This window comes from Panicum virgatum, chromosome 2N (assembly GCF_016808335.1).
Source record: "Panicum virgatum strain AP13 chromosome 2N, P.virgatum_v5, whole genome shotgun sequence".
NCBI classification, from domain to species: domain Eukaryota; kingdom Viridiplantae; phylum Streptophyta; class Magnoliopsida; order Poales; family Poaceae; genus Panicum; species Panicum virgatum.
Window position 1 is genome coordinate 8821269 of NC_053146.1, and position 24197 is coordinate 8845465.

A 24197-nucleotide genomic window follows, 5' to 3' on the forward strand; every position below is an offset into this window, starting at 1 on the left:
CCTAACACAGACACCTAGGCAAAAGAAAGCTTGTTGCAGAATGCTTTGCCCCCTAGTCACAGCTGGTACGAGGTATGTGTCATAAAAGCTTTCAGGATTTCTAGCAGCAACCTGGGATAACATACGAGGTAGGTTATCATATGATGCCTCGTATGTGACGAACCGCATCTCGAATACCTTTTGTTTAGCCCACTATGTCTTCAAATAATTAATGGTGTACTGGTAAGTCTGCTCAATGTGTCGAACAATCATTTTTGGCTCATAATTTAGGTTGTCCATAATCAACCCATATATTTGCTTTGCAACAAAATCACATGATATATTGCGATGCATGGGCTAAACTTCTGACAGCAAACAAGTGTGCTCTGTCACAATGGAACATTTCCAGTTCGACTTCCATTTTCCCTTGAATGCATGTACTCGCCATGGACATCCATCATTCACACACTTCACCTCATATTCTTTATTGCCAGACTTCACGACCCTAAATTCTCGCTTCAATGATATTGCACATACTCTCACAGCATCTTTTACGGCTTCAATATTTGGATATGTTGCACCTTGCACTACCTCATTCCCTCTGTACTCCAACTCCTTTTTTTCGTACGTCTTCTACGACATGATTGCCAAAACCATGCTCCTTCCACTCTTTTGGCAATGAGTACTGCTCGTCATCAGATGAGCCCTCATATTGTTCCATCTCCATTGCGGCTTGGTCTTCTGCCTCCATCTCGTACACGATGCTATGTATCATCTCTCCCTCATCAGCAAGGCCCTGGGTCCGATGTTTTATTTCTCTATCTCTTCTGACTCATCTTGCTCAACATAGTTGGTCTCTCTTCGAATACTCGGAGTTGCTTGATCTGCACCATGTTGGATTTCATTTTGTGTCTTCTCCCGAGTTTGAACAAGAATGGCCAGAGGCCACTCACGCTCTAGAGCTGCTTCCATGTACTTCTTCCAGTCATTAGTGTTGTGTATCATCATCAATTCCTATAAATCACTTTCTACTTCCCAATTAACAAGAGAATGGATGGTCATCACATGTGTCTCCGGATCAACACGGAACCCACGCTGCAGCCACTTATATCTGGAGCCAAAACTCATCTCCAGAGGTTTATCTATGGCGCGAGATGTGCACTTAAAGACAGAAATGTCTACTCCATTTGGCCCATACAAAATATTGTATTCACCAAAAAATACTTGAAACTGCATCTTGCTCGACATATCTGTATATCACAGAATACTTATCGAGTTATACTCTTTACTTCACTACCTTATTCAATAATCCGTAAAACCTAAGTATGGATTTCAACTACAACATTTAAGTATTCATAACTACGTGATGACAATCAAATTCTATACTGTATATGCGAAATTCTATTCTAAATCGTAATTAATTTATAAACACGTCTCTAATAGTATTGCAATTGTAATAATAAACGCGTAGTCTTAATTTCCTAAACTAATAATAAACGCGTATCCTTAAACTCCTACTTAAATTGGTTCTACTATAGCACTAATTAAATTTAATTACTCTATAATATCAATGGAAAAATACATAAGTTAAATATAAATACCTGCATATCACAAGTGCGGAATCCGGCAGGGCTTCGCCGCTTCCTTGGTCCTCACCCCTCTCTTTTTTTCTGGATTTTTGGTGGAAATTTTGGGCTCAAATGAGAAGGGAATGGGGGTGGATGGCTTATATAAAGGGGGGACCCTGTCGCCCGGGGGGCGCCCCCCGCCGCCGAGCCCCCGCGCCGCGCTGACCGAAGTCCGGTTTGTAAATTTTTTTAAAAAAAGGCCTGTCGCCCGCTGCCTAGGTGACAGGGGCCCAATTTTGAAATTTCTTGGAACGGCCATATATTTTTGAAATTTTATTTTTTTTAAATATAAAAATGAAAAAAAGGCCCTTGATGGCTCGCTGGTGGGGCTGCCGTTTCTGGTGGGCTGTGCAGGCATGCGGAAGTGGCTCTGGGAGCGCGGGGAGAAATCCCAGTCCAGTCTTAACTCTCAACCGGCTAGCAATAGAGACGCTATTTGTTCTATTTTTCTTCTTGGAGGCCTTGCCGATACGCAATTTGCATGGCCGTATTGTCATCGGGTGATACGGGAATTAGTCTTCTAGCTTTGCTTTGTTTTATAGTTTTTTTTCTTGTTTTGCGAAATCCGTCGTTTGAGATTTAGAGTCTAAGAACTCTTATAAAATTTGGCTATAGACATTCGCTTGTAAATGTTCAAAGCTGAGATTTTTCTATATTTAAAAAAACATCCCTTATTGCTAATAGGAGTAATTGGCTACCAATCTAGAACTACCCCCAATTATAATTCGTTTAACTTTTTTGACTTCAACTTTGACCACTTATCTTATTTAAAAATTTGTGCAAAATATCACTTCAACCACGATGCCAAAATGCGCACATCAAGCTCGGCCATTAATGGCCAACCATCTTTCCGTTGCTTTGTAACACTTGCTTATATGTATGAAATAAGAGCAGAAAACATCGCAGTTGTTCGCGGCACCAACCTCATATGGACATTTTCCAGTTTTGTGTTAATTAATGGAGACCGATATGGTGCATTTTAGTCATACCAAATTAAATGAACCATCAATTTTAGTATCTAGTGCCTTATATACATATAAATTTAAGGATTTCTGCACATTCATTTACTTAAATAACTCAGCCTTTAGTGCCTTGGTGTGAGTTGGTTCAAAGATTTCTCAAAACTTATTTTCTATTTGGAACTCTGTATCAGGATGCAACAATATCAAGATCTGGGTTCTTAGACATTAATTTGTAGTGGTACTGCCTTTTCACATGCTATAAGTACAAGTGCCCTGTGGTGCTCATTGTGACCAAAACAGCTAGTACAAGGATACCATTTGCACATGCTCCCATAGAGGCCATTGTTGTTATACTAGCACCAACAACACCATAGTAGTAGAAGATGCCTACAACACCAATCATTCGACTTCTTGTTTTTGCTTTAGTCTTTACCTTGTTCATAATGCCTCATGCCTGGGGCGAGCAGGATTGTTACCATGAGAAAGATGTTTTTTTGCACAAATGTGCTTTGAGCATTAAACGTGGCCTTGCCTACTTGCCTCCCAACCCCATTTGCTGTCGCGTCGTGCGAAAAATTGATATGACGTGTGTCTGCCGTGTCATCCAGCCTCCGGAGGAGGAAAACATAGATGTGCGCCATGCTTATTTTGTTTCACAAGATTGCGGCAAACCGGTGCCTGCTGGAAACAAATGCGGGAGTAAGTGCCTGCTAATACTACTTATTAGTTTCTTAACTACTTTATTTGACACTTCTATGATATAATATGATGCATGTTAACAGGTTGAAATAAAGGTAGTAATGAAGTACAGCATGGCCTTTGTTTGTATTTTTAGGTTGGACTATTCCTGGGGCAGAGGTACCACCACCGCATCATCCATGAGAGTGCAGGAAAGGAAGCGAATAAAGGAATGATCATGAAAGAATAAATGTATCCACATCTGAGGAGATGGAAACGACGTGCTTTCAGGTTGAGTCCAAAAATATAAGCAGCACAAATGCACAATGCAAGTCATGCATGTAATGTAACATATATATTATATGTATGAATATGTGGAACAAACCTCTTTTTTTATCTCTCAAATCTTGCCTTAATTTCATCAAAGGGTTCAGTTAAGTCAGGAACCACCCAAGCACCTGCAAAGTCCATGAAGAGTTCATGTGCACGAGAATCACACAAGCAAAGGATATTCCCTCCGTCCTGTAATAAAAGGCATCGAAGGATCCAAAATGTGTACTCCAATACAAGGCATTCTAGGACTTTTGGACAAGTGGTAAAAGAAATTATTTAATTTTCCTTGGCTGGATCTCAGCTGCATAAGTATCTTTTCTATTCCTTCCTCCGCTGCTTAATCTTAAGAACAACTTAAATTACGGCCGGTAAATGAAGGGCTCTCAGAGGGTACACAAGTCTTTTGTTCTCTCAGTCTGTTTGAGAATTGCTAGAATGCCTTGTATTATAGGACGGACGGAGTAAAGTAATAGCTTATACGTTTACTAGATTTTGTTGGATTTCTGCCTTGGCTTACTAGGGACGAAATACTGTTGTTCAACGTCATCAACGCATGATTATCTATTTTTACATGGGTGATGGCATCCTCGGTCCTGAACATTTCGAGGACAATTTTTTTTCCGAAACTTTGAGCAAAGCCTCCCCCCAATTCAACCTCCAATTCAGAGGTCCAACCAGCAGGTTTCGATTTCACATATTAAAATTCGAATTTAAAACTTTACACTCAAGAACATCCAGATCATTCAACTCAGAGCAACAGACCTTGATATCATATCATACTAGATATATATGCTAATTTCTGTACAATACACGGTCCTGACATTCCGGGTGGCTGGGAAGATATAAAATGAGAGGCCTTTTATTTTGGTGGAAACATATTTATAATAATGATTATTTGTCTGCAATGCAACCAATAGGATGTGTCTCGTTTCAAAAAAAAAACCAATAGGATGTGTGTGCACAAGAGCTCCCTGTTCCATGCTGGGCACACAACTGCTACTGTCTGTCAAGAAGAAGAGAGAGAGTGGTACCCATGACACAACCGGCCAGGCGCTCAGATTCAGGTCCTGGCTCTGGCACATTGCTTGTGGCTGCTGCTGTCCGACCCGGGATTATCGCAGTGACGTCTCTCTTGCAGTAAGCTGGCTGTTTGGGCAACGGAAGCGCAGCATCCTCGCAGCTCAGCATCAGAACAACGTCCCACATGGTAGGGCGGTCCTCACGGTTCTCCTCCACGCAGAGCAGGGCTATCTGAATGCATCTCATTATCTCAGCCGCTCGAGATTCACCCCGGAGCAAGGGATCGACAAACTCAATCAATCGTCCACGATTCCAAAGGTCCCACACCTGAGAAAGAAAGAATTATTCCAGGTTACAGTAAATGGTATTTCAGTAATTATATTAATTAATCTTTCTTTGAGCAAGAGTATTCTACTCTTCTGACTGCAAATGCAAGCTCACTAAAATCGAAAGCAGGCCATATATGCAGTGTCCAGCTTCAGGTGTCAACAAACTGCAGGCTCTTGAGATGGTATATACATAGACAAGTTTGCTCTAGATAAACCTTGTAAAACTCCTGCCGACTAAAGCTCAAGGAACTTGCATGCTCGAAAGTTTACTTACCCATGTATTGAGAGGCCCATAATCACGTGGTCCACTTGAAAGCGGACAAAATCTCTTTCCACTAATAATCTGGAGAAGCAAGGCCCCAAAGCTATAGACATCAGACTTCATTGAGAAAAGACCTTTTTCTCGATATTCAGGGGCCACAAAACCGCTGAAGAAAAAAAGGTATAAGTTAACACCTTCAGTTAAGGAATAGAAAATTAGAAATATAAACAATGCAAAACAAATATATATTAGAAATCTTACGGTGTGCCAAACACGTTTTCTTCAAGCACTTCATCGACACCTGGATTTAATATTTTGGATAAGCCAAAGTCAGAAATCTTAGGAGTCATATCAGAATCCAAGAGGATGTTGCTTGGTTTCAAATCACGGTGGATAATATGCATCCCACATTGCTTGTGCAGGTAGGCGACTCCCTGAGCTACACCTTCAATTATTTTATAGCGCACTGGCCAGTCAATCGACTTCCCGGTTTTTCCTGTAAATGCGGAACCATTAATAGAGACAATGAAGTTTGTATATCTGTAAAGATAATACAACCGAATCGTTATTTGCGACATACCAAAGATAAATGAATCCAAGTTTCCATTCAACATGTATGCATAGACCAAAATCTTCTCTCTTCCATGGTAGCAATAACCTAGAAGCTTCACTATGTTTATATGTTGAAGCTGTGTGATAGATCGAATCTCATTGTCAAAATCTAGTTCTTGGAAATCCAGGCTAGTGGGTACATCCAAACGCCTTTTGATGGCCACCTCGCGTCCATCAAGCAATAAACCCTTGGGAGTATAGACGCCAAGATCAAATGCTTTCCTAAATGAACTAACTGCAATGTATGTGGCGGTTGACAGCAACATATAGATTTCCTAGCTATTGTAGCACTTGCTAAATAAATAAGCAAGATTTTATTATTCACTCTGGAATCTCAGATTCTCAGTGCTGCTTTGCCTTGAACCTTAAAGGGTCATTGTCATTCACTAATAAATATATTTTGTACTTTCGATGCAGCTGTACAAAAGGAGCCAGTAAAAAATATAGCTATTCACAATCCTCATGAAAGCCTAGGTTGCAAAGTAAATTACATAATTCTCCAGGTTATGATGGTAAATTTATTTAGAACTTCCATTAAAAAAAATGCTATTTGGTTTCTTTAGAAGCAGCATGAAGTTTAGTTATAACAGCAAGATCAATCTACTTGTCTGACACATGTAAATGCTAAGCTTTAAGCTGCCCCTCCATTTAGGCATTTCACATTAAGGAGTGTTTGTTCACATAACCAGGTTCATCCAATGTACTGCCTAAATAACATAAATCGTTATTCCTTCTGATGGGTACAAGGCACTAACATTGCTAGAAAACGTGATATATATAAATTGAATTATTTCTCTTGTAAAGAATCCAAAAGGCTAAAAGTTGAAAGGAAGAGTGCCCCCTACCAGTGGGGGCTTCCCCCGCTGTACAATTTTTTTTTTAAAAAGTGCATCCCCTACCTTGTATACAATGCTAAAGCCACCTAGTCCAATCTTACTTCCAGGTGAGAAGTTATTTGTCGCATCCACTAATTCCAAGAAATTGAAATCTTTAAACCCTGTCAGAAAACAAAAATTAGCTGCAACTCATTGAAAATTTAGCATTTCAGCTATATATCCCTTTTTCTACGTTCATGGTATGAGGAATCTTATTTTCTTAAAAACAGGAATCTGGAAGAGTGAATGTTTATAACGAACGTGGTACAACGCACTACAAGGGATGTTGAAATGGTTTGACAATGATGCATAGCTAGCTCAAGCTGCTCAACTTGTACAATAAATAATACATGCAGGGATAATGCATAGCTAGAGATTTTTTTTTAAAATTAGCTAGTTCCTAAACTCTTACCTCTTACTTCAGGAACAATAGATCTATGCATAATGTTGGCCCCGACATCTTTTTTCATCCATGGAAACTTGATTCTCCTTGATCTGATTCGAAATGTTTCAACAACATTTTGAGGGCCTGCAAGGAATCTGATCTAAGATTCTTGTGCTATTTAGGCAGAGAGAGAACAGTCAGCAAAATGAATACAATCACGACGGGAAACAACTCTATGTTTACCATATCTCAAATGCTAGTATAGCTGACATTTTGTCCAAAGATGTGCTTTGGAAGGCATCTTTGTGGTTTGGACCAGCCCCAAGCCCTCAACATAATTTTTGAAGTTCAAAGAGAATACGGTCAAATAGACTACCTTATTTGACCTGTGCTGGATACCAAATATTGTCTTAATCTAAAAACTAGTTAAACTAAGTTTACTGTCAGATTGGAACTTGCACTATTTTATCAATGGTGATGATATATGCCTGTTGGATCAACACAATAACATATGAAAATGCTGACATTGTTAGTTGATTAGTTCCATTGGTTTATTGATGCTATCGAATTGAATTGATGTATGACAAACCGATCAAAAAATTGGATTGTGACTACCATTGGCTATATCACCTAATTTACATACAAATTACATGAAAAAAAAATGAATGCACACATGCATTCTACGTAAGATTATAGGTACTGTAGTCAATTATCAGGTAAGTATACACAATGAAGAATTACAATAAAATATATTGGAATACCAACATTTAGGAGTGCACTATTTCACACAAAACAGTAAATCTACCAGCACAATCACCTGCTACTTGGTACTCAGTAACTTTGAATGGCTCAGTTGCTGCTCGAGTTCTTTCAAATGCACCGCTCATTTCAGTCCTGACAATGTTATAGTTAATCAACAATAGCACACCTAACAAACCTTGCCTCACAAAAGATAAAAAAACAAATGTATTCAACAAATAAACATATATAAAAATAGCTTACCTAACATCAGGATTTGAATGACTAGTAAATGACCTAACCAACTTCGCTGTATCCTGAAATAACAAATTAGTTCAATTTTATGTTAAATTTATGAAGCAAAAGCTGTAGCTGATAATTGCAATTATAAGCTTCTAAATCTAATATCAACATTGGCAAGGTCAAATCCCGCATAAGACAAACAGACAGAAATCATAAACTGCAGTATTTATTATCTCTTTCATGATACAATGATTCAATAAAATTCTCCTTGCCACCCCAAATGCATCTTTTTTAATCCCTATGGTTTACAGTTGTTTGACCTTCGCAGTTACCCCCTGCAATCTAGTGCTAGAATCCACTAGAGTTGGAGCTTTTCTTTTGAGGCAAAGGTACGTCCAGTGGAATATTCTGACATGTTGAAATAAGGTATTTTTAACTCATAAATTGATAATCTTTGTACATGTAGTTATATCCTTCCAGTCTCATCCACTGCTAAAGAAAAAGGTGTACTGATTATTTTTTTGCTTAAGTATTCAAATAAACAGGAAAGTAAGGAATATTACCTCATTCTGCGGAGGATGGACACCATTCAGAATACGTACAAGAAGACGTGTGGTGTCGATGTGACTAAGGACAGGAAAGAGTTGGAGGTAGAAGTCGATACTGTTCTGTACCTCGCTAAACTTATTGGCTAGCTTCTCGCCATAGAAAAAGAGGTATATATTACGGCTGTTCTGGCAGGATGTTACAAGGATATATGCACAACAGAGGGTATGTTCAAGTCCGTCGAGTGGTCTCCTAGTCTCTGGACGCTGCATCATCTCTGAGCCCTCTATGCTCTGCAGCAGGTCAGCGATCATCTGGACCCGCTGCTCGAGCTGCTTGCAGGCCTTCTTATTACGGCGAACCGTGTGCACCGCCTTCATGATCATTGAGGTGAGCCCAAAGGCATCCAATCCAGACAGCTGTGCAATTGTGGCTGCCTGCCCTAAGCCATTCAACAGTGCCATCTCTTTTTCCTGCTTCTGATTTACACTCTGCAAAACTGCACAATAAGATAATTTGGTTCAGCTCTCAATGGAATATGAAATGTATATATGCAGAATGCTCTGTTGTCTCTTTGGTCTTGTGTTTATACATGATCTAGTATTTTCTTCTTATTTAGTGAAATGATATGCACTTCTCCTTTGTATTCAAGAACCAAAAGCACTATGGGTCTGCTTGGCACAGCTCCAGCTAAACAAATTTTTGGTGCCGGTCATCCCTAACTCTATAAATTCTTTAGAGTTGGAGCTGTGGGCACGTGTAAGGTATTATATTAAGTAATTACATCATTATTTTGCAAGCACATTTGTTTAAACCACTTCATTCCATTTTGCAAACTCGAAATCTTTCTTGGATCTAGGAGATAGAGCTGTGCCAAGGCCGTACTATGTATAATCACTTACTAACTTCATTACTGCTTGAATTAAAAATGCAACAGCTCATTGCATTCCTGTCAATGTCAAGTAGTGATATGGCCTTATCAGACCTATTGGACATTCTGTATACTTTTAGTTCCATGCCTACAAAATGACAGAATGATGAACAACAGCCCAGAGTAGTTTTCTAGCACAAATAGAAAACACTACAATTCACATATTTTAGTGGCGTTTACTACCATTGATGTTCTAAAGTAATATGCACTGAAGTCTCATACTGATGTACTCTATGAAGCATATAACAGAATAACACAAATTAATTGCACTGGAACGTTGAACGATGAATTGATTCTTAATGATGTACTCTGTCTCTTCTCAGACAGGTGAAAATAAATGTTTTGTTAGATGTACAAATGCATCACAAGAAAGAAAAACCAAAGAAGCAGAAATGGTATAAAACATGTGCTAAGAATATCATACCTAGCTAGCATCAGGAATTGAATTACTAGCAACTGACCCAGGCAACGTTTCTTAATCCTGAAATATCAAAGAAGTTGTTATATAGGAATTGACTTAATATCTACTGACCCAGGCAAAAGCAGTTCTTATATAGGATGCCACAAGGAGAGAAGCGGAAACAGGACAGGAAGATGGTGCATTGGAAGCGACATCAGACAAAAGCACAAAGCTGCTCGTTTCTTGCAGTCACAAAAAGAATCTGAATATCCTCAAAGGTCAAGACAAGGCTGGCTGCGTCATCATCCACCATCTCCCTCCAATATGAAGATATACTTGATCCTTGCCTTGGCACTTGTGAAGAAACGGTACAAGACGACACAGCCAAGTCCCAAGTGCTTCTGTCTGGACAAAGCGGGCCCTTTGTCGGTTCGACGGGGATGAGCTCTCCATGTTCGTGGGAAAGAGCCCACCCATGCTCCGATTGGCCCCAGCATCAGCCGACAAAGATGCAGTCGCACTCAATCCTCGTTCGGCTAAGGTTTCGCTCGGCAGGGACAAGGCAAGGTAGGGGAGGATGCTTCTGACCATTTTCACGAACACCTTGTGCGCGTGAAGGCAGCACCACTACGACGGTAACTTCCTCGTAGGGATTGAATCGCGCGGCAACCCCGCGCGGCGTTGTTGTTGTCGAATGCCAACAGACATGGCATGAGGCTGGGCTTCCGAAGTAGCATTTAGATTTGGATTTGGCTTGACGGCAAGGAGGCGCCGGCCACCGCCGGCAAGGCAGCAGCTCGTCATCGGACGCGGCCGGGAGACTATTTTGCTATTGGGCCAATTTTGTTATATTTTTGTGGCCCAAGAGAAGGCCTAACCAAATCATGTATGCCTAATAGCAGCCCAGCTTAAAAGAAATTAGAAATAAATTCGCAAACATCGCCAAGGTCTGGGCCGCGGCTAGCAGCCCATGGCCCACACAAAGTGATGAACACGAAAGAAGGAAAGGAGAGAAAAACAAAATAAGAAAATGAAAGGAAAACAAAATTGCTGACATCAGCGAATGCAGTACAAAAATGAAGCTCTCTAAGACATGTTTCCAAAAACGAGCGTTCAAATTAAATATAAATTACACCATGTGTGTCTCACAATATGGTCCACGACCACAGTTCAGTATGTCTATGATATTTCGTTATCTTCAACAAGATCTAGAAAAATCACACCAATTATTAAATATCACAATTTAAATACAAATAAGAAGCATCATATTTCAACTATCAGGTTCTTTTTTGTGGTACTTTCTACTAAGTTTGAGTCTTCGAATACTCGCATTTACAACCATTTATGGGGAGGCACATACTCAAGAAATTTATTTGTTTGACGCCTATATAAATTAATGGATAACAAACTCCATAAAGAAATAGTGAATTGTATGAAATCCGGCCATATTAATGCTTATGGAAATAATTCATGCGTGTGAAAATGCCAATCAATATGTCCATATAAAAGTATACTAAGTTTAGAAGCTGGAAAAGTTACTATCCTTGCCGGTCCACTTTATCTGGCTTAACTTCTTAAAATAAAATTTAGACTCGATTTTCTACTATCTCACTATTTTGGTTGGTCCAATCTACCACAAGAAATTTGCAATTTTGTTTCTTCATGTGCATGTTGAGTTTTAACAGCATCTTCAACAGATTACTCATCCATCTCTCTAATATTAAAAAAAATAATATTTTAATGATGAAGGTGCTCCAACAGATTACCAATCCAATTCTCATTAGCTATAAATTTTTGGCAATCACCAAAACACAACTCCCTCTCCCCTAAATGTAGGCGTTTTTCATCTACCTTATTCTTGGTGATTGCATTTTGGTAGTATGCTGCAGCAACTATTAACTAAAACACAAAAAGTAGTTATTGGTAATGGAGAGAGAATATGTTTTGGATATGGGATATGAGTAATCTGTTGGAGATGCTCTAAGTTCAATCTTTATCGGTGGATTGATAATATTATAATTTATTTTAATTTTCATAACTATTATCATACATTAGAATCCTTTAATACGAAATTGACCCTAGAGTGCATCATTCTTCGGTTGAAAAGGTGAAGGGCGCGTGGCTGGCCTCTGATCGGGCCAGCACAGCACGTATGGCTCCTGGGCTCCGGCCATGGCCCCGATCGGAGGTGTGAAAATAGGATTTTTGGAGCACTTGTTAGCTCTACAAATTCTAAAATTGATCCTTATATCCATAATTTTACGGAACAGGAGTTTGTTGGCACGAGGATTTATAAGTGGAGCTGAAATTCATAGAGCGGAGCAATCCCAAATAGGCCAAAAGCCCTTAGATTAGTAGTTGGGATCTAAGTCGAGTCTTAAATTGGAGTTTCAGAGTTAGGTATAAGTGTCTCGTATCTTTTATTTTTTCTTGCAAGGCTTTGTATTTACCAATATGAGGGGCTGTTTGAAAGAGCTTCATCTAATTCGATTTTCTATGGGAGCCGATTCTCTAAGAAGATTCACTAGCTGAAAGTGATTCTCTATGATTCTTTTATATTAGTTTTATAAAAATAGATTTAGTATAAAAAGTGGATCAAGAGAACCTACTCTTTTTTCAACCCCCAGCTGCTTAGTTTACTTTAAAGAATCACTCCATGGAATCAGTATAGAATCACTTCTCTCAGAAAACTATTTGGCAGAGCTTCTCTAGGATTCAGCCTAGAAGCTGCTCCAAGAGATCTGCCAAACAGGGTCGAAATATCTTCACTACCGGAAACCGCATATTTGCTGAGTGCCAAGGGCTTTGCTGAGTGCCAAAGGCACAGCACTCGGCAAACACGTGGCACACAGCATGTCCAAACTTTGCCGAGTGCCGGCCGTCGGCAAAGCTTGCACTCGGCATATTTGATCTTTGCCGAGTGCCGCTGCGCCCGCACACAGCAAAGGCCGGGCACGTGTTTGCCGAGTGCTGTGCTGACGGCCGTTAGCCTTTGCCGAGTGCTGAAATCATGGCAGTCGGCAAAGCCCAAACTTCGCCGAGTGTAATCCGGTCTTTGCCGAGTGTAACTGGCACTCGGCAAAGTGCCAGATTCCGATTGTGCTTCCTTACTTGCTTGAGTTGAGCTTTACTTTTTTTTGTTTACTAGGTTGAGTGGAATTTGTTTTTTTTGAGAGCCGCGTTAAGCAATTTTACTATATACTTTTTCTGTCCTGTAATATGAAGCATTCTAGCAATTTCATAACAAATTAAGAGAGAGAATAAAAGATGCATGTATCCTCCAACTTTAAGAGCTCTTAATTTACCAGCTATATTAAAGTTACTCCTAAAATTGACAAAAGATGCATATGCAGGGAAGGAATAAAAAAGATAAATATGCAGCTAAGAGACAAGGATAATCAAATGATTGCCTTTGATCGATACTTGTCCAAAACTCTTATAGAATGCCTTATATTCGAGTATAAATTTTGACTTGTTCAATGCTTTATATTCTAGTTCAATGCTTTATATTCTAGGACCGAGGGAGTAGATGGTGATAGGCTTGTCCATCCTTGGAGTCAAAACAATTTATTTGCTAGGGCCAGTCATTAAGCAATTTTAAGTAGAAAGTTTTAAAAAAGATACTATTCACTCCCAACTGTTTGCACAAATGTACCTAGACGGAAAAAGGAACGATACAATGCGTGATGATACATTTCCATACACAAAAGAGAAATCTTGGCATCTGATCATGACGAATAATGAACATTCCATAAACTAAAATGATGGCACGCTATAAAGCAACTACATGTAGAAGAGAGTGGCCACTGATCTGACCATACAAGCTTTGCAGGCCACGACAACGACATCCATGGCCTCCTCTTTATTCACCAACCGTAACAGCTTTCTTATTCCGCTCGTCGGACTCCTGTCCGTCCACTTCGCCGCCTTGGATGTCGCCGGCGAGCCCCCCAGCGTTGTGCCCTCGGGGTGCAAGTTCGCGGCCGCCGCCGGTGGTGGCACCTTCACCGAAGACTTCTGCTTGTCGGCCCTGACCGGCCACAGCGTCGGCGCCACGGACTACGGCGACCTCGCCCTCTTCGCGGTCGATCTCGCCACGGCCAACGCCACCGCCACCGAGGCGAAGATCGACTCCCTGCTCGCCGGTGGCGACGGCGCGCTGGCGGACTGCCTGAGGGCGTGCCGGTCGCTGTACGACACCGTGGTGCACGTCTACCAGCCGGACTGCCACGCCGCCGTGAAGGACCGGAAGTTCGTCGACGGGAATCTGTGCCTCAGCAGGACGGCGCGGGCGCCCGTGGAGTGCGAGCTGGCGTTCAAGCAGCGGAGCGTCGCGTCGCCGGTGGCCGCGGAGGACGACGCCCTCGCCAAGCTCGCCAACCTCGCGATCGCGCTGAGCACGATCACGCGCTGAGCTCGATCGCCTGATCATACGCCTACATTTTGTGACCATTTTTCTCATGACCTCTTTACAGTAAAAAAACAGAGATTATCCACAATAATAACAGTATATATTTATTTGGCATATTTTCATGGGTATCCGCTCTGGCCTTGTGGCGCGGTGAGAGCAGGGACGGTCTCCCCAAATGGCTACGATACGACTACGAACGACTCTCTCAGGGACGGGGATGATAGTGACGCGGCGGAAGATCCGGCCGGCCGCTGAAATCTCGCCTGCGCTGCCTCGTGCGCACGCCATGCCCGCCACACGCCGCGAGCCCAGCCCACCTGTCGGTCTCCTTCGCGGGTTCGCCGCCAGGGCGCTGGCATCACACCCTAGCCAGTCAGATCAGTCATCAGATGCAAGCTGTCGAGTCTCCTGGGTGCCCTGCCTAGAGGCAGGGCAGGGTGGTGGGTGGAAGCCAGAAACGGCCTGAACTCGGCGCCGCTCCGGCGCGCCATGACCGGACGCGGACAGGACCTCAATGGTGGGTGTCTCAAGTCCGTCGTGTGCAGTTGAGATTGGGAGCACCTCAACCCTTAATAGGGCCTTCCTCGCACGTCGCGCGCGGGCGCACGGTAGCCGGTGGCCGACTGGCAATTCGGTGGCTTAGGAGAAGCAGTGGCTTGCCCACTTCGCCGGAGTCGTAGAGGTGCTGCATCTGCTCTGTCTTCCGGCGAGGCTTGTCCCCGTGCCGCAAGCAACGGACACACGCCGCTGGGCTGGTGCCCATCAGAGGCTGTGGAGAATAATCCTTGTTTCTAGTTCTGTTAGTTTGTTTAGGCAGTTAGCCGCGCGCGTGATCTGGTCATCCGGGTTGCGCGCGATGTGGAGCTCTGATGTACTGGAGCGCGTCCTTCGGATCATGGTTACCGCGCTTGGGATGGCGGGCGCACACGTCCCAGGGCTGCGAGAGAGTCGACCTGATGGCCTTTGTAATCCCGTACTTAAGCTAAAATGATAGAGTCAGAAAATGCTGCCGCATCGCAGCGCACATCATGCTTGTGTTCATCTGCTCCACTGTGTTCGCGTTGAGTGCGTGCGTGTGTTCCAGGTGCTCTCGCCGGCAACTCGGGAGGAGTTGTCTCTCCGGCGAGCTCTGAGCCTCTGATAGAGGCTGCCTGCTAGCGCTAGAATGTTGGCCTTGCCCTCACTCACACACTCGCGATCAGCTCGCCGGAGTTGGAGACAACACACAAGACTTGCCGGCGACGAACGCCGCGGAGCATAAGCTCCTGTATCTTGGCTTGTATTGATAAAAAAAACGGACTCGGCAAGACTTCTGAACTAGGAGTACATGGTGTATTTAACCACCAGGGACGCACCATGGAGCTCACCTCCACTCACCCGGCCTTCACGCCATGATCAGCACGACGCGCTCAACAAACACCGTGAGAGCCATCCGCTCATCTCGGACTATGCGGCTTCTTCCGTGCTGACCGGCTCCATGCACACATGCACTCCACATGATCCTCGACTTCTAACTGCCTACGACCCTATCCACACAGCAGCCTGGGCACAAACATGTGCACGGACTGCACCTAGACTCCAACACGATCAACAGCCCTAAACAGCCGTGATCCAAACTGCAACACGCACGCACACATGATCCTCGACTCCAGAACGTGTCGCACCCGCGCGGCGCGCCCGACCTCGCCACAGCCTCCCTGCTGGCGCCCACACGCACGAACACAACGCGACACGTAACACACACACGGACTCACGCACGCCCGGAACAGACCATGGCGTGATTATTCCTAACATAGAATTGGCGCGGCAGACAAGGCGGCAAACACCGAATCAACTCGGCGCGGCACCGGCGGCGACGAGCATGCCCGGAATAAGGCCCGTCGTCGCCGTGTCCACCCGACGCCACTGTAGCTGCTGGACGCGGCCCGGAACGCCGGGTCCATGTCGCGGGAGTTGTTCGTCATCGCCATCTCCGTCGTCGTCGTGTCGCCCGCCGCCGTCTGCAGCAGAGCAGCTTCTGCCGCGCGATCGACGAGGGCCAGCTGCTACGTGCCGCGCCGTTGACCTGGTAGGCCGTAGGCGGCCGCGGCGGACGGGCGGAGGAGGAGCCGTACGTGGCATGCGCCGACCGCGTGCGCAACGGAGAGCGCGGTGAGGTCGCCGTTGCCGGGGGCCGAGGCCCCTGACGTGACGGCGAAGCTTTGAGGCGGGGCCCAGGAGCGCGGCGTCCGCGGACGACGCCGCGCCGTCCTCGCGGCCGTGGCGGACTCCACGGCCGGCGTCAGCGGATCCTCCCGCCGTTGAGGATGGTTGCCGCGCCGCGCGCCACGAAGGCGACGATATCTTATCGGCGCAGGAGGCAGTGGTGCCGCCGCCCGCGGCTGAACTAAGGCTCGATCAGGAAAGGCAGCGGCTTGTTCACTTCGCCGGGGAAGGCGGCCAGAAGTGGCGCGAGCGCGATCAGACTTGTTCGTGGACGTTCTATGTTTTATTGTTGCAAAAATAAGTGAAACGAATATGGCACCATTTATGCCATTTCGAGTGATTTTGGTGATCGAATAACAACACAATACTTGGACTAATATGATTGTTAAGATGACCATTCTCAAGCTTTAAGGTTCAAGTGATGACAAAGAGAAAGAGAAGATAGGCGTAGCAAGGCCCGAAGGGCCGCCCCTACGGGGGTTTCGCTACCCGGTTAGCGGACGGGGGTCGAGGGGGAGCCGCCCCTTGCGGGTCTCAGGGCAGCACCCTGAAAGCTCTTCGGTTAGTAGCACCGGAAGAACCGACGTCTGAGCATCGGTGCATCCGATGGTTGTCGGAAGAACCGACGCCATGGTATTTTGGTGCAGAAGGGAATCGAAGCCAAGTCTGCTTATAGGCACCGGTTGAACCGATAGGTCAAAAAGGGGCATCGGTGCATTGGGCGTACTGTGTTCCAGAGACGATGCAAGTCGCGCAAGAGCCAAGTCTTCAACACCGGTTGAACCGGTGAAGCATCGGTGCATACCATCGGTGTAATGACGTCAGCGCTCAGGAGAAGATCCTTAAGCACCGGATGAACCGGTGATGCATCGGTACAAAAAGCATCGGTTCAACCGATGATCACTGCGTCAGTTGTCAGGAGTTCAACGGCTACTTCGAGTTATGAGTGACCGGATGAACCGACGCTACCCCAGCCAGAGGCATCGGTTCATCCGGTGATACGCAGATTTCTGCTGACCGTTGGAGCAACGGCTACAAGACTTGGTGGCCTATATATACGCCTCACCCCGGCCGGCCATTTGAAGATTGCTGGAGTTGCTGGACATCCCACACACACCCAAGAACATCTCCAAGCCATACAAAAGCATCAAGATCATATCCTTAGCCCTTAGCACACTTTGAGAGTGTTGTGTAAAGGATTAGCTCTTAGTGAGTGAGGTTGCAAGGCTTCGAGCTTTTGTGCTGTGGTTCATTAGCGAACCAAAACAAGAGCTTGGTGCGCCAGCACCTTGGAGCGTGAAGCTCGCCGGCAACGTCATCGACCCTCCGACTTGGTGTGGAGCGGCGACGACATCTTTGTGCGGGGGACGTGGAGACCCCCATCCTTTGTGGAGAAGCTCTTTAGTGGAACTCGGGGCCAAGGTGACCGTGATTGTGTTCACGGAAGAAACTTGGTGGCCGAGTAGCAATACTCTTAGTGAGTGCTACAACAACGTGGATGTAGGTGTGCCTTTGTGGCTAACCGAACCACGGGATAAACACCCGCGTCAAGAGTTTGCTATCTCCTATCCCGCTCATTAAGCTTCCGCATTTCATACTAGCATTTTGTGTGACTTTACTTTCATAGAATAGTTTCTTGATAGGAAAGACTATAAGTTGCTAAACTCTTTTGGGATAGGGGTTTTACACTAGAACAACCTAGTTGCACATCTAAATAGCATGTTTTAGTTTAAATTTTGTGCAAACTAGTTGGAGCCATAGTTCTAAGTTTTTATTAGTGCCTAATTCACCCCTCCCCCTCTTAGGCTAGAGCACCCGATAACTTTCAATAAGATCCAGCCTGCTCATGTACCATAAAAAGAAATAAAAAAGAATCAGAGTTTGAATCACTTCAGTTTCCTGTTGAGATCAATCCTCGGGTGATTATGGTTGTCACGCTTGACGGAGCAGATAAATGGATGGAAAGGCAAGACCGCAAGAGAATGATAATTAAAAAAAGAAAGTGTTGTTATTTTGAACAATTTATTTCTAGCACTGTTCCTGATAAAGAGATTAAAAGGAAATGATCACGAAATGTCATCGGTTAAGATATCTTGTCGGGTAAGACTGCAAGAGGATGATTGGTAAGGACGTACTGATGACACCCTGAAAAAAGCCGTCTAAAAAAATAGTTGATGAGGGCTGCATGTACGAAGGTACCACCAAGGTTTGCTGCTCTCGCTATCATAGTAATACTAGAGCATAAGCGTTCTAGTCTTCTAGATGGTAGATACTGCAAGTTCCCTTCTTTCCAGCTGTAGGATTCTGGCGCTACGTGTGACTGCTGCCCGTCATGATCAGGCTGCACAATGGCCGACAACAGTCCGTAGACATAAAAGTTCTAGTGTTCTCATCATGCTTGTTTCTCATGGTTGTGGAAGCCTTTAGTTCCTGACACCTTCTAATCCTGCGGACTAAACTATGTAGATGCCAGGTGAACGTTGTCTATGCTGAAGGAGCGATGCATTTTGGCGAGCATTGCAAACAAGGAGACATGCACATCATTGTTGCATTGCCTCACCCTAACTTATATGGGTCTGTGGGTTGAGATCTCAATGGATCGGTTTCAATTTGAAGCCATATTCCTAACTGCTAGCTCTAGTCGTTAATTTACATGACGTTTTGGACAAAAAAAAAAGAATGACTTTGTTGTTTTTCGCTGTCCTGTAATAAATAGAGGGACTACTACTAAGGAAACCAATGCAACACCAACAAGTTACAAGATCTGGATTAACCCACGGAGGGTTCCTAGCATTAAATAGGTTCAAGTGGTGGCACTGGAGCAGATTCAGTTGTGCTTCTTACATCAGCTTCAGCCTTCAGGTTGATGATACAGCCAAAACAACATGCTCATCAGCAGATGACTAGATGGGCACAAATGCTGCTTAACTGGCATGTGAGCAGGCACCACGGGCAAATAGCTGAATTCAGTAGCGTCTGAAAATGCCAGGTCAATTTCGTGGCGTCTGGTAGTTAATTGCAGGCCAATATTGGCAGGCATACAAGTTGCTAGGGCCCGTGAGAATTCAGAATCTTAGGCGGCAATTCAGTTTTTTATTGCTTCACAGGTAAAACTAAAAAGAAAAGAAAACACCTGCTGTTGGATAATTGGTATGGCATCATAAAAAATAACTGTTACCGCCGACATGTGGATTCCATGGCTGCCGTTGCCGCCTCTCCATCTTGGTTGGTGGGATATCTTCACCAATACAACAATGTTACTTGAAAATTCCTGATGCCTTCAAAACCTATACATATAGAAGCACAAGCACGTACTTCATCTGTATACCATCTGAGGGCCGATCTTCTCCATTTTCATGACACGAATTGGAAAATACAGGTCCGAAAAGGTTCAGCTCGGTACACACAATCTTACTATTATTAATTGGAGGCTTCTTTTAAGCCTTTGCGTGAAGCCACTTAGGATCCTGGTTGGACACTCTAAAAAAATAGAGAAATCCTAGAAATTATCACTAAATCCAGAAACATTCGATCATCAGTTAGACACTCTAATCATAATAGCCATTGGATCTATCATCTTTCCTAATAAATTACACACCTCTACAATTACAAAAAGTATACTAAAGTACCCCCTAAACAAGTATCTAAATTACCCATTGTCGTTATAAAAAATCTAAAGTAACCACTAATCTTTATGTAAATTACCCACCTATATTATTAAAAAAATAATACAAATAACCTCCTAATTTTCATATAAATTATCCAATTATATTATTATTAAAAGTCAAAGTAACTTTGAATCTAAATCTTAATTATACAATTATAACAAAATATTAATTGTACCAATATAAAATTCTAAATTACTATTTCTATCATTATTAGAATATTATTTATGTTATTATTTATATAAAAAACTACCTATAATATGTATCACCATGTATTCATGTATGAAGGAAGAGATAAAAATACTAATTACAAAATGGTTCAATTAAATATATATCAAACAAATATGAAGGTGTGATGCAAAATGAAATTTGTTGCAACTAGATAATGATAAATATATATTTTAGAGTATATGCTAGAACAGTTAATAGATGAAAGAAGACGTGAGATAGATAATTATAATTATTAGCTTTAAGTTTTGTTATATTAATTCTAATTTGCCCGTGCGGGATCATGTGTTGATAGGCTAGTGCAAGGAGTTTAAGAAGACTGAAAAAAGACTTGGCCACGGCTTTGTACTATTCTGAGATGCTTGGAGAAGGGATGTATATATTGACATTTTGTGAGGTACAAGTTTAAATAATCACATAACAACATCACACTCCCATGCATTGATTTGCGTGGATGAATAGTGTATAAATATCAACAGACCATACTCACGCCCTCATCACACACCCACACGGTTATTGAACACACATGTCAATCAAGATTGGACAGCATGTTGGCACACACTTGGACCACTGAATGTACCTATGGGTGAATTTAATAGCTTTTTTTCCCCAAATGACATACCAGAAGAATATATATGCATCCATACAGAGTTGAGGACTCGATAAAGTCCGTGAGATTTTACCTGCCATCTTGAGGTTTATTATTGTAGCATTTTGTGTTAGAGTATATCTGTACCTCAGTACCCACACTCTTTGCCCCCAACAGTTTCATCAGGCCTTCTAAGAGGCATATTTCGGTGATTGGAAATGTACCAAGAGGTACCAGGAGGTACCTTTCCTATTTTGGTAAGGTAATAGGAGGCACCTTTACTATTTTGGTATGGGTTCCACCTATTTCAATTAGTACCGATTAAAACTTTTTTCTAGGTACCTCTTGATACCTTTTATGTCTCAGCCGTCGATTTCAGCCTGATGGACGATCCTCGTTTGTTTCAACCATTTGTGCGGCGGGCAATTGCGAACACCAAGGCACATCATGGTAGCCTCGCCTCACCTAGGCTTATATAAGGATTTGTGTGTTTAGAAAAGTGAGTAAATTCCTTTTGGACCACTATAAATACTAATGTTCTGTTCTGTACCATTGAAATGAAATCAAGGTCCCTTGCCTGTGTGCTGTCAGTTGAAACTTATTGTTCCACTGCATGCCATTGCCATTAGTTCTGTATATCAGTTTACCTCAGTTAAGCTGTGAAACTTGTGATCAGTATTTTGAGATAATGGCAAAAATGCCCTTAAGGACCCATATATGTCATCTTTCTTTTCCTTATGGGGAATCAAATGTTCCTTCCAAGATTAGTTCCTAACACCACACAGTCCTTCCAAGATTAATTGTTGCGAGCTTATTCACTTATTGGATGCGATGTGTCGGCGAGCTGTGATCTTCTGCAGATGCACCGTGCTGGATGACTCCGATCTTACCCATCCCATTTCAAGTCAGCCTGGAGATCAGTCTGTCCCTTGCCTTGAAGCTGCAAATCAAGCCCCAAATCTCAATGTGAATATCCACATCATAATTGATGGGATTACATTTGGATACACAAGTCCTGTCTGAAGTTAATGATAGCAATTAGGTTATCCATGTGTAGAGAAGTATGTATGTCGTCAGAAACCATGTGTATCCAAATGTAACCCCCCATCGATTATGATGAGGAGATTCACATTGTTGAGGAGATTCACATTGTCACATTGACGTTTGGTCCTTGGTTTGCAGCTTCAAGCAAAGGCAGACTGATCTCCAGGCAGACTTGAAACGGGATGGGTAAGATCAGAGTCATTCAAGACTGCGCATCTGCGGAAGGACTGTGCACTGTGCATCTCCAACGTGTCACAACCAACAAACTCAACAATAATCTTGGAAGGACTGTGCAGTGTTAGGAGTTCATATTGGGAGGAGTTTCATCATGATTCAGCATTTTATAAGCATCCATGGGCAATAAAATCAAATGTGCTCCAAAGATAAGATCCAGTCTGCTCTAGTACCATAAGAATTAAAAAGAATCAGCGTGACCTTTCTTTCGGGTTGTCAGTTGAATCACCTCAGTTTGCTGGTGGGATTTGAATCATTCCTCGGGTGATGATGATTGGTAGGCTTGATGGAGCAGAAAAATGGATGGAAAAGCAAGATCGCAAGAGAATGATAATTGAACAAAAAGAGTGTTATTGTGGACAAATGGATGGATCATGTCTCTGCACCTAGATGGTTTTTGGTCCGCTACTACTAATATGACATTGGAATGGATGGCATTGGATCAGGTAGACAAGGAAACAGGAAAACAAAGATGACAAATCACAAATATGAGTCCCAAGGGCATTTTTACCATTATCTCAAATTACTGATCACAAGTTTCACAGCTCAAAAAAAAGAAGACATATATGTAGGGAAACGGGTAGGCTACGCTAGCATCACTACCGCATATACCCAAGATACTTGCGAGTAGAAGATCATAGATCGTTACCACTAGACGCGCAGCGCAGTGGAAGAAGTCGTGCGTCGATGTAGAGGAAGTAGTCGATCACGTCCCACGAACCGAGCTCCTCGTACTTGATCCAAGCAGCCGATCAGCGCAGCAGTCGCAGCAACGCCTCCACGGAGTCCACATGTACGGGGATGAAACACCGGGCGTCGGTGTGCTAGCACCGCACGCACGGCAAGGGTGGCGGTCGAGAGAGGGGGGCGGTGGCTAGGGAGGTGGCGCGGCTCACAGGGTTGTGTCGCCCCCTATCCCTTCCCTCGTATATATAGGGTGTACTAATGGGCTTCTATCTCATAGGCCAATTAATAATCCTAATCCCTCTTGGATTAATATCCTCTTAGGCCTTTAAACCGTATTGTGATGATGGGCTCTTGGGCATATCACCAACAATATATGATCTGCTGCTACTAATAATGGCAATGACATACAAAGGAACAAAAGTTTCTACTGACGGCACACAGGCAAGGGACCTTGATTTGTTTCTGATGGTATAGAACGGATCATTAGTCTCTGTAGTGGCGCATAAGGAATTTACTCACTAATAGTACATGTTGGTGTATTGTTGTAATTAGTAAATATATAAGGATCATTGTGTAAAGTGGAGGAGATAAAGAGAAGAGAAGGGCTATGGGGAGAAGTAACCCAGCCACAAAATTTCCCCAATTCCAACATGGTATACAGAGTTTAGGGTGAGATGGCTGGCGTTGCCGTGAGATGTGAGCGGCCGACGCGGACGGCGGGGCGCGCGCGGAGCGAGGCGCGAGGCGTGCGTGCGCGCTGCAGGCTAGTCCGGCGGGGAGCGTGTACCGGCTGCAGGTCAGGCCGGCGGCGGGCGTGCGCAGGCGCAGGTGGCGCAGGCGAGCGGCGCTGCGTGCGTGCGCGCTGCAGGTCAGGCCGGAGGTGCGCGTGCGCAGGTGCCGCAGGCGAGCAGCACTGCGAGCCCCACGGAAGGCTGTGCGGGTGGATCTGTGCGCAGGCATGCGAGCTGAGGGCTGCGTGAGGTGGCGTCGACAACAGAGTGCTCGTCAGTGGCAAAGTGAAAGCTAGCTGCTTCCCTCAAAGGGAAAAAGAAAGCTACCTGCTAGTTGCTGCCGCTCAAAGGGGGCTGCTGCTTCTGAGTCCGTGCAAAGAGCTGCTGCTGCGCAAGAGAAGAGTGAAGCATTGGTATATTTGAGAAAGAAGCTGGTTCGTGTGTGTTTATCGACCAGGTGGTTGTGGGCGAGTGCGAGAAGA

General features: G+C 43.8%; 2 protein-coding genes across 2 annotated transcripts; one reads left to right on the plus strand and one right to left on the minus strand.

Moving 5' to 3' along the window:
• Positions 1–4347: 4347 nt before the first annotated feature.
• Positions 4348–10784, minus strand: LOC120659676 (receptor-like serine/threonine-protein kinase SD1-6). Its single transcript, XM_039937887.1, has 10 exons — positions 9946–10784; positions 8608–9089; positions 8066–8118; positions 7881–7957; positions 7091–7207; positions 6703–6800; positions 5772–5991; positions 5453–5687; positions 5204–5357; positions 4348–4927 (listed from the first exon to the last, which is right to left on the minus strand). The coding sequence occupies exons 2-10, from the start codon at positions 9052–9054 to the stop codon at positions 4577–4579; spliced, it is 1752 nt and encodes a 583-aa protein (XP_039793821.1). The 5' UTR covers positions 9055–9089; positions 9946–10784; the 3' UTR covers positions 4348–4576.
• A 2975-nt stretch (positions 10785–13759) lies between these two features.
• LOC120658710 lies at positions 13760–14446 on the plus strand. The gene has a single exon (XM_039936941.1). It carries the CDS (start codon positions 13772–13774, stop codon positions 14333–14335), a length of 564 nt encoding a protein of 187 aa, XP_039792875.1. The 5' UTR covers positions 13760–13771; the 3' UTR covers positions 14336–14446.
• The last annotated feature ends 9751 nt before the right edge of the window (positions 14447–24197 follow it).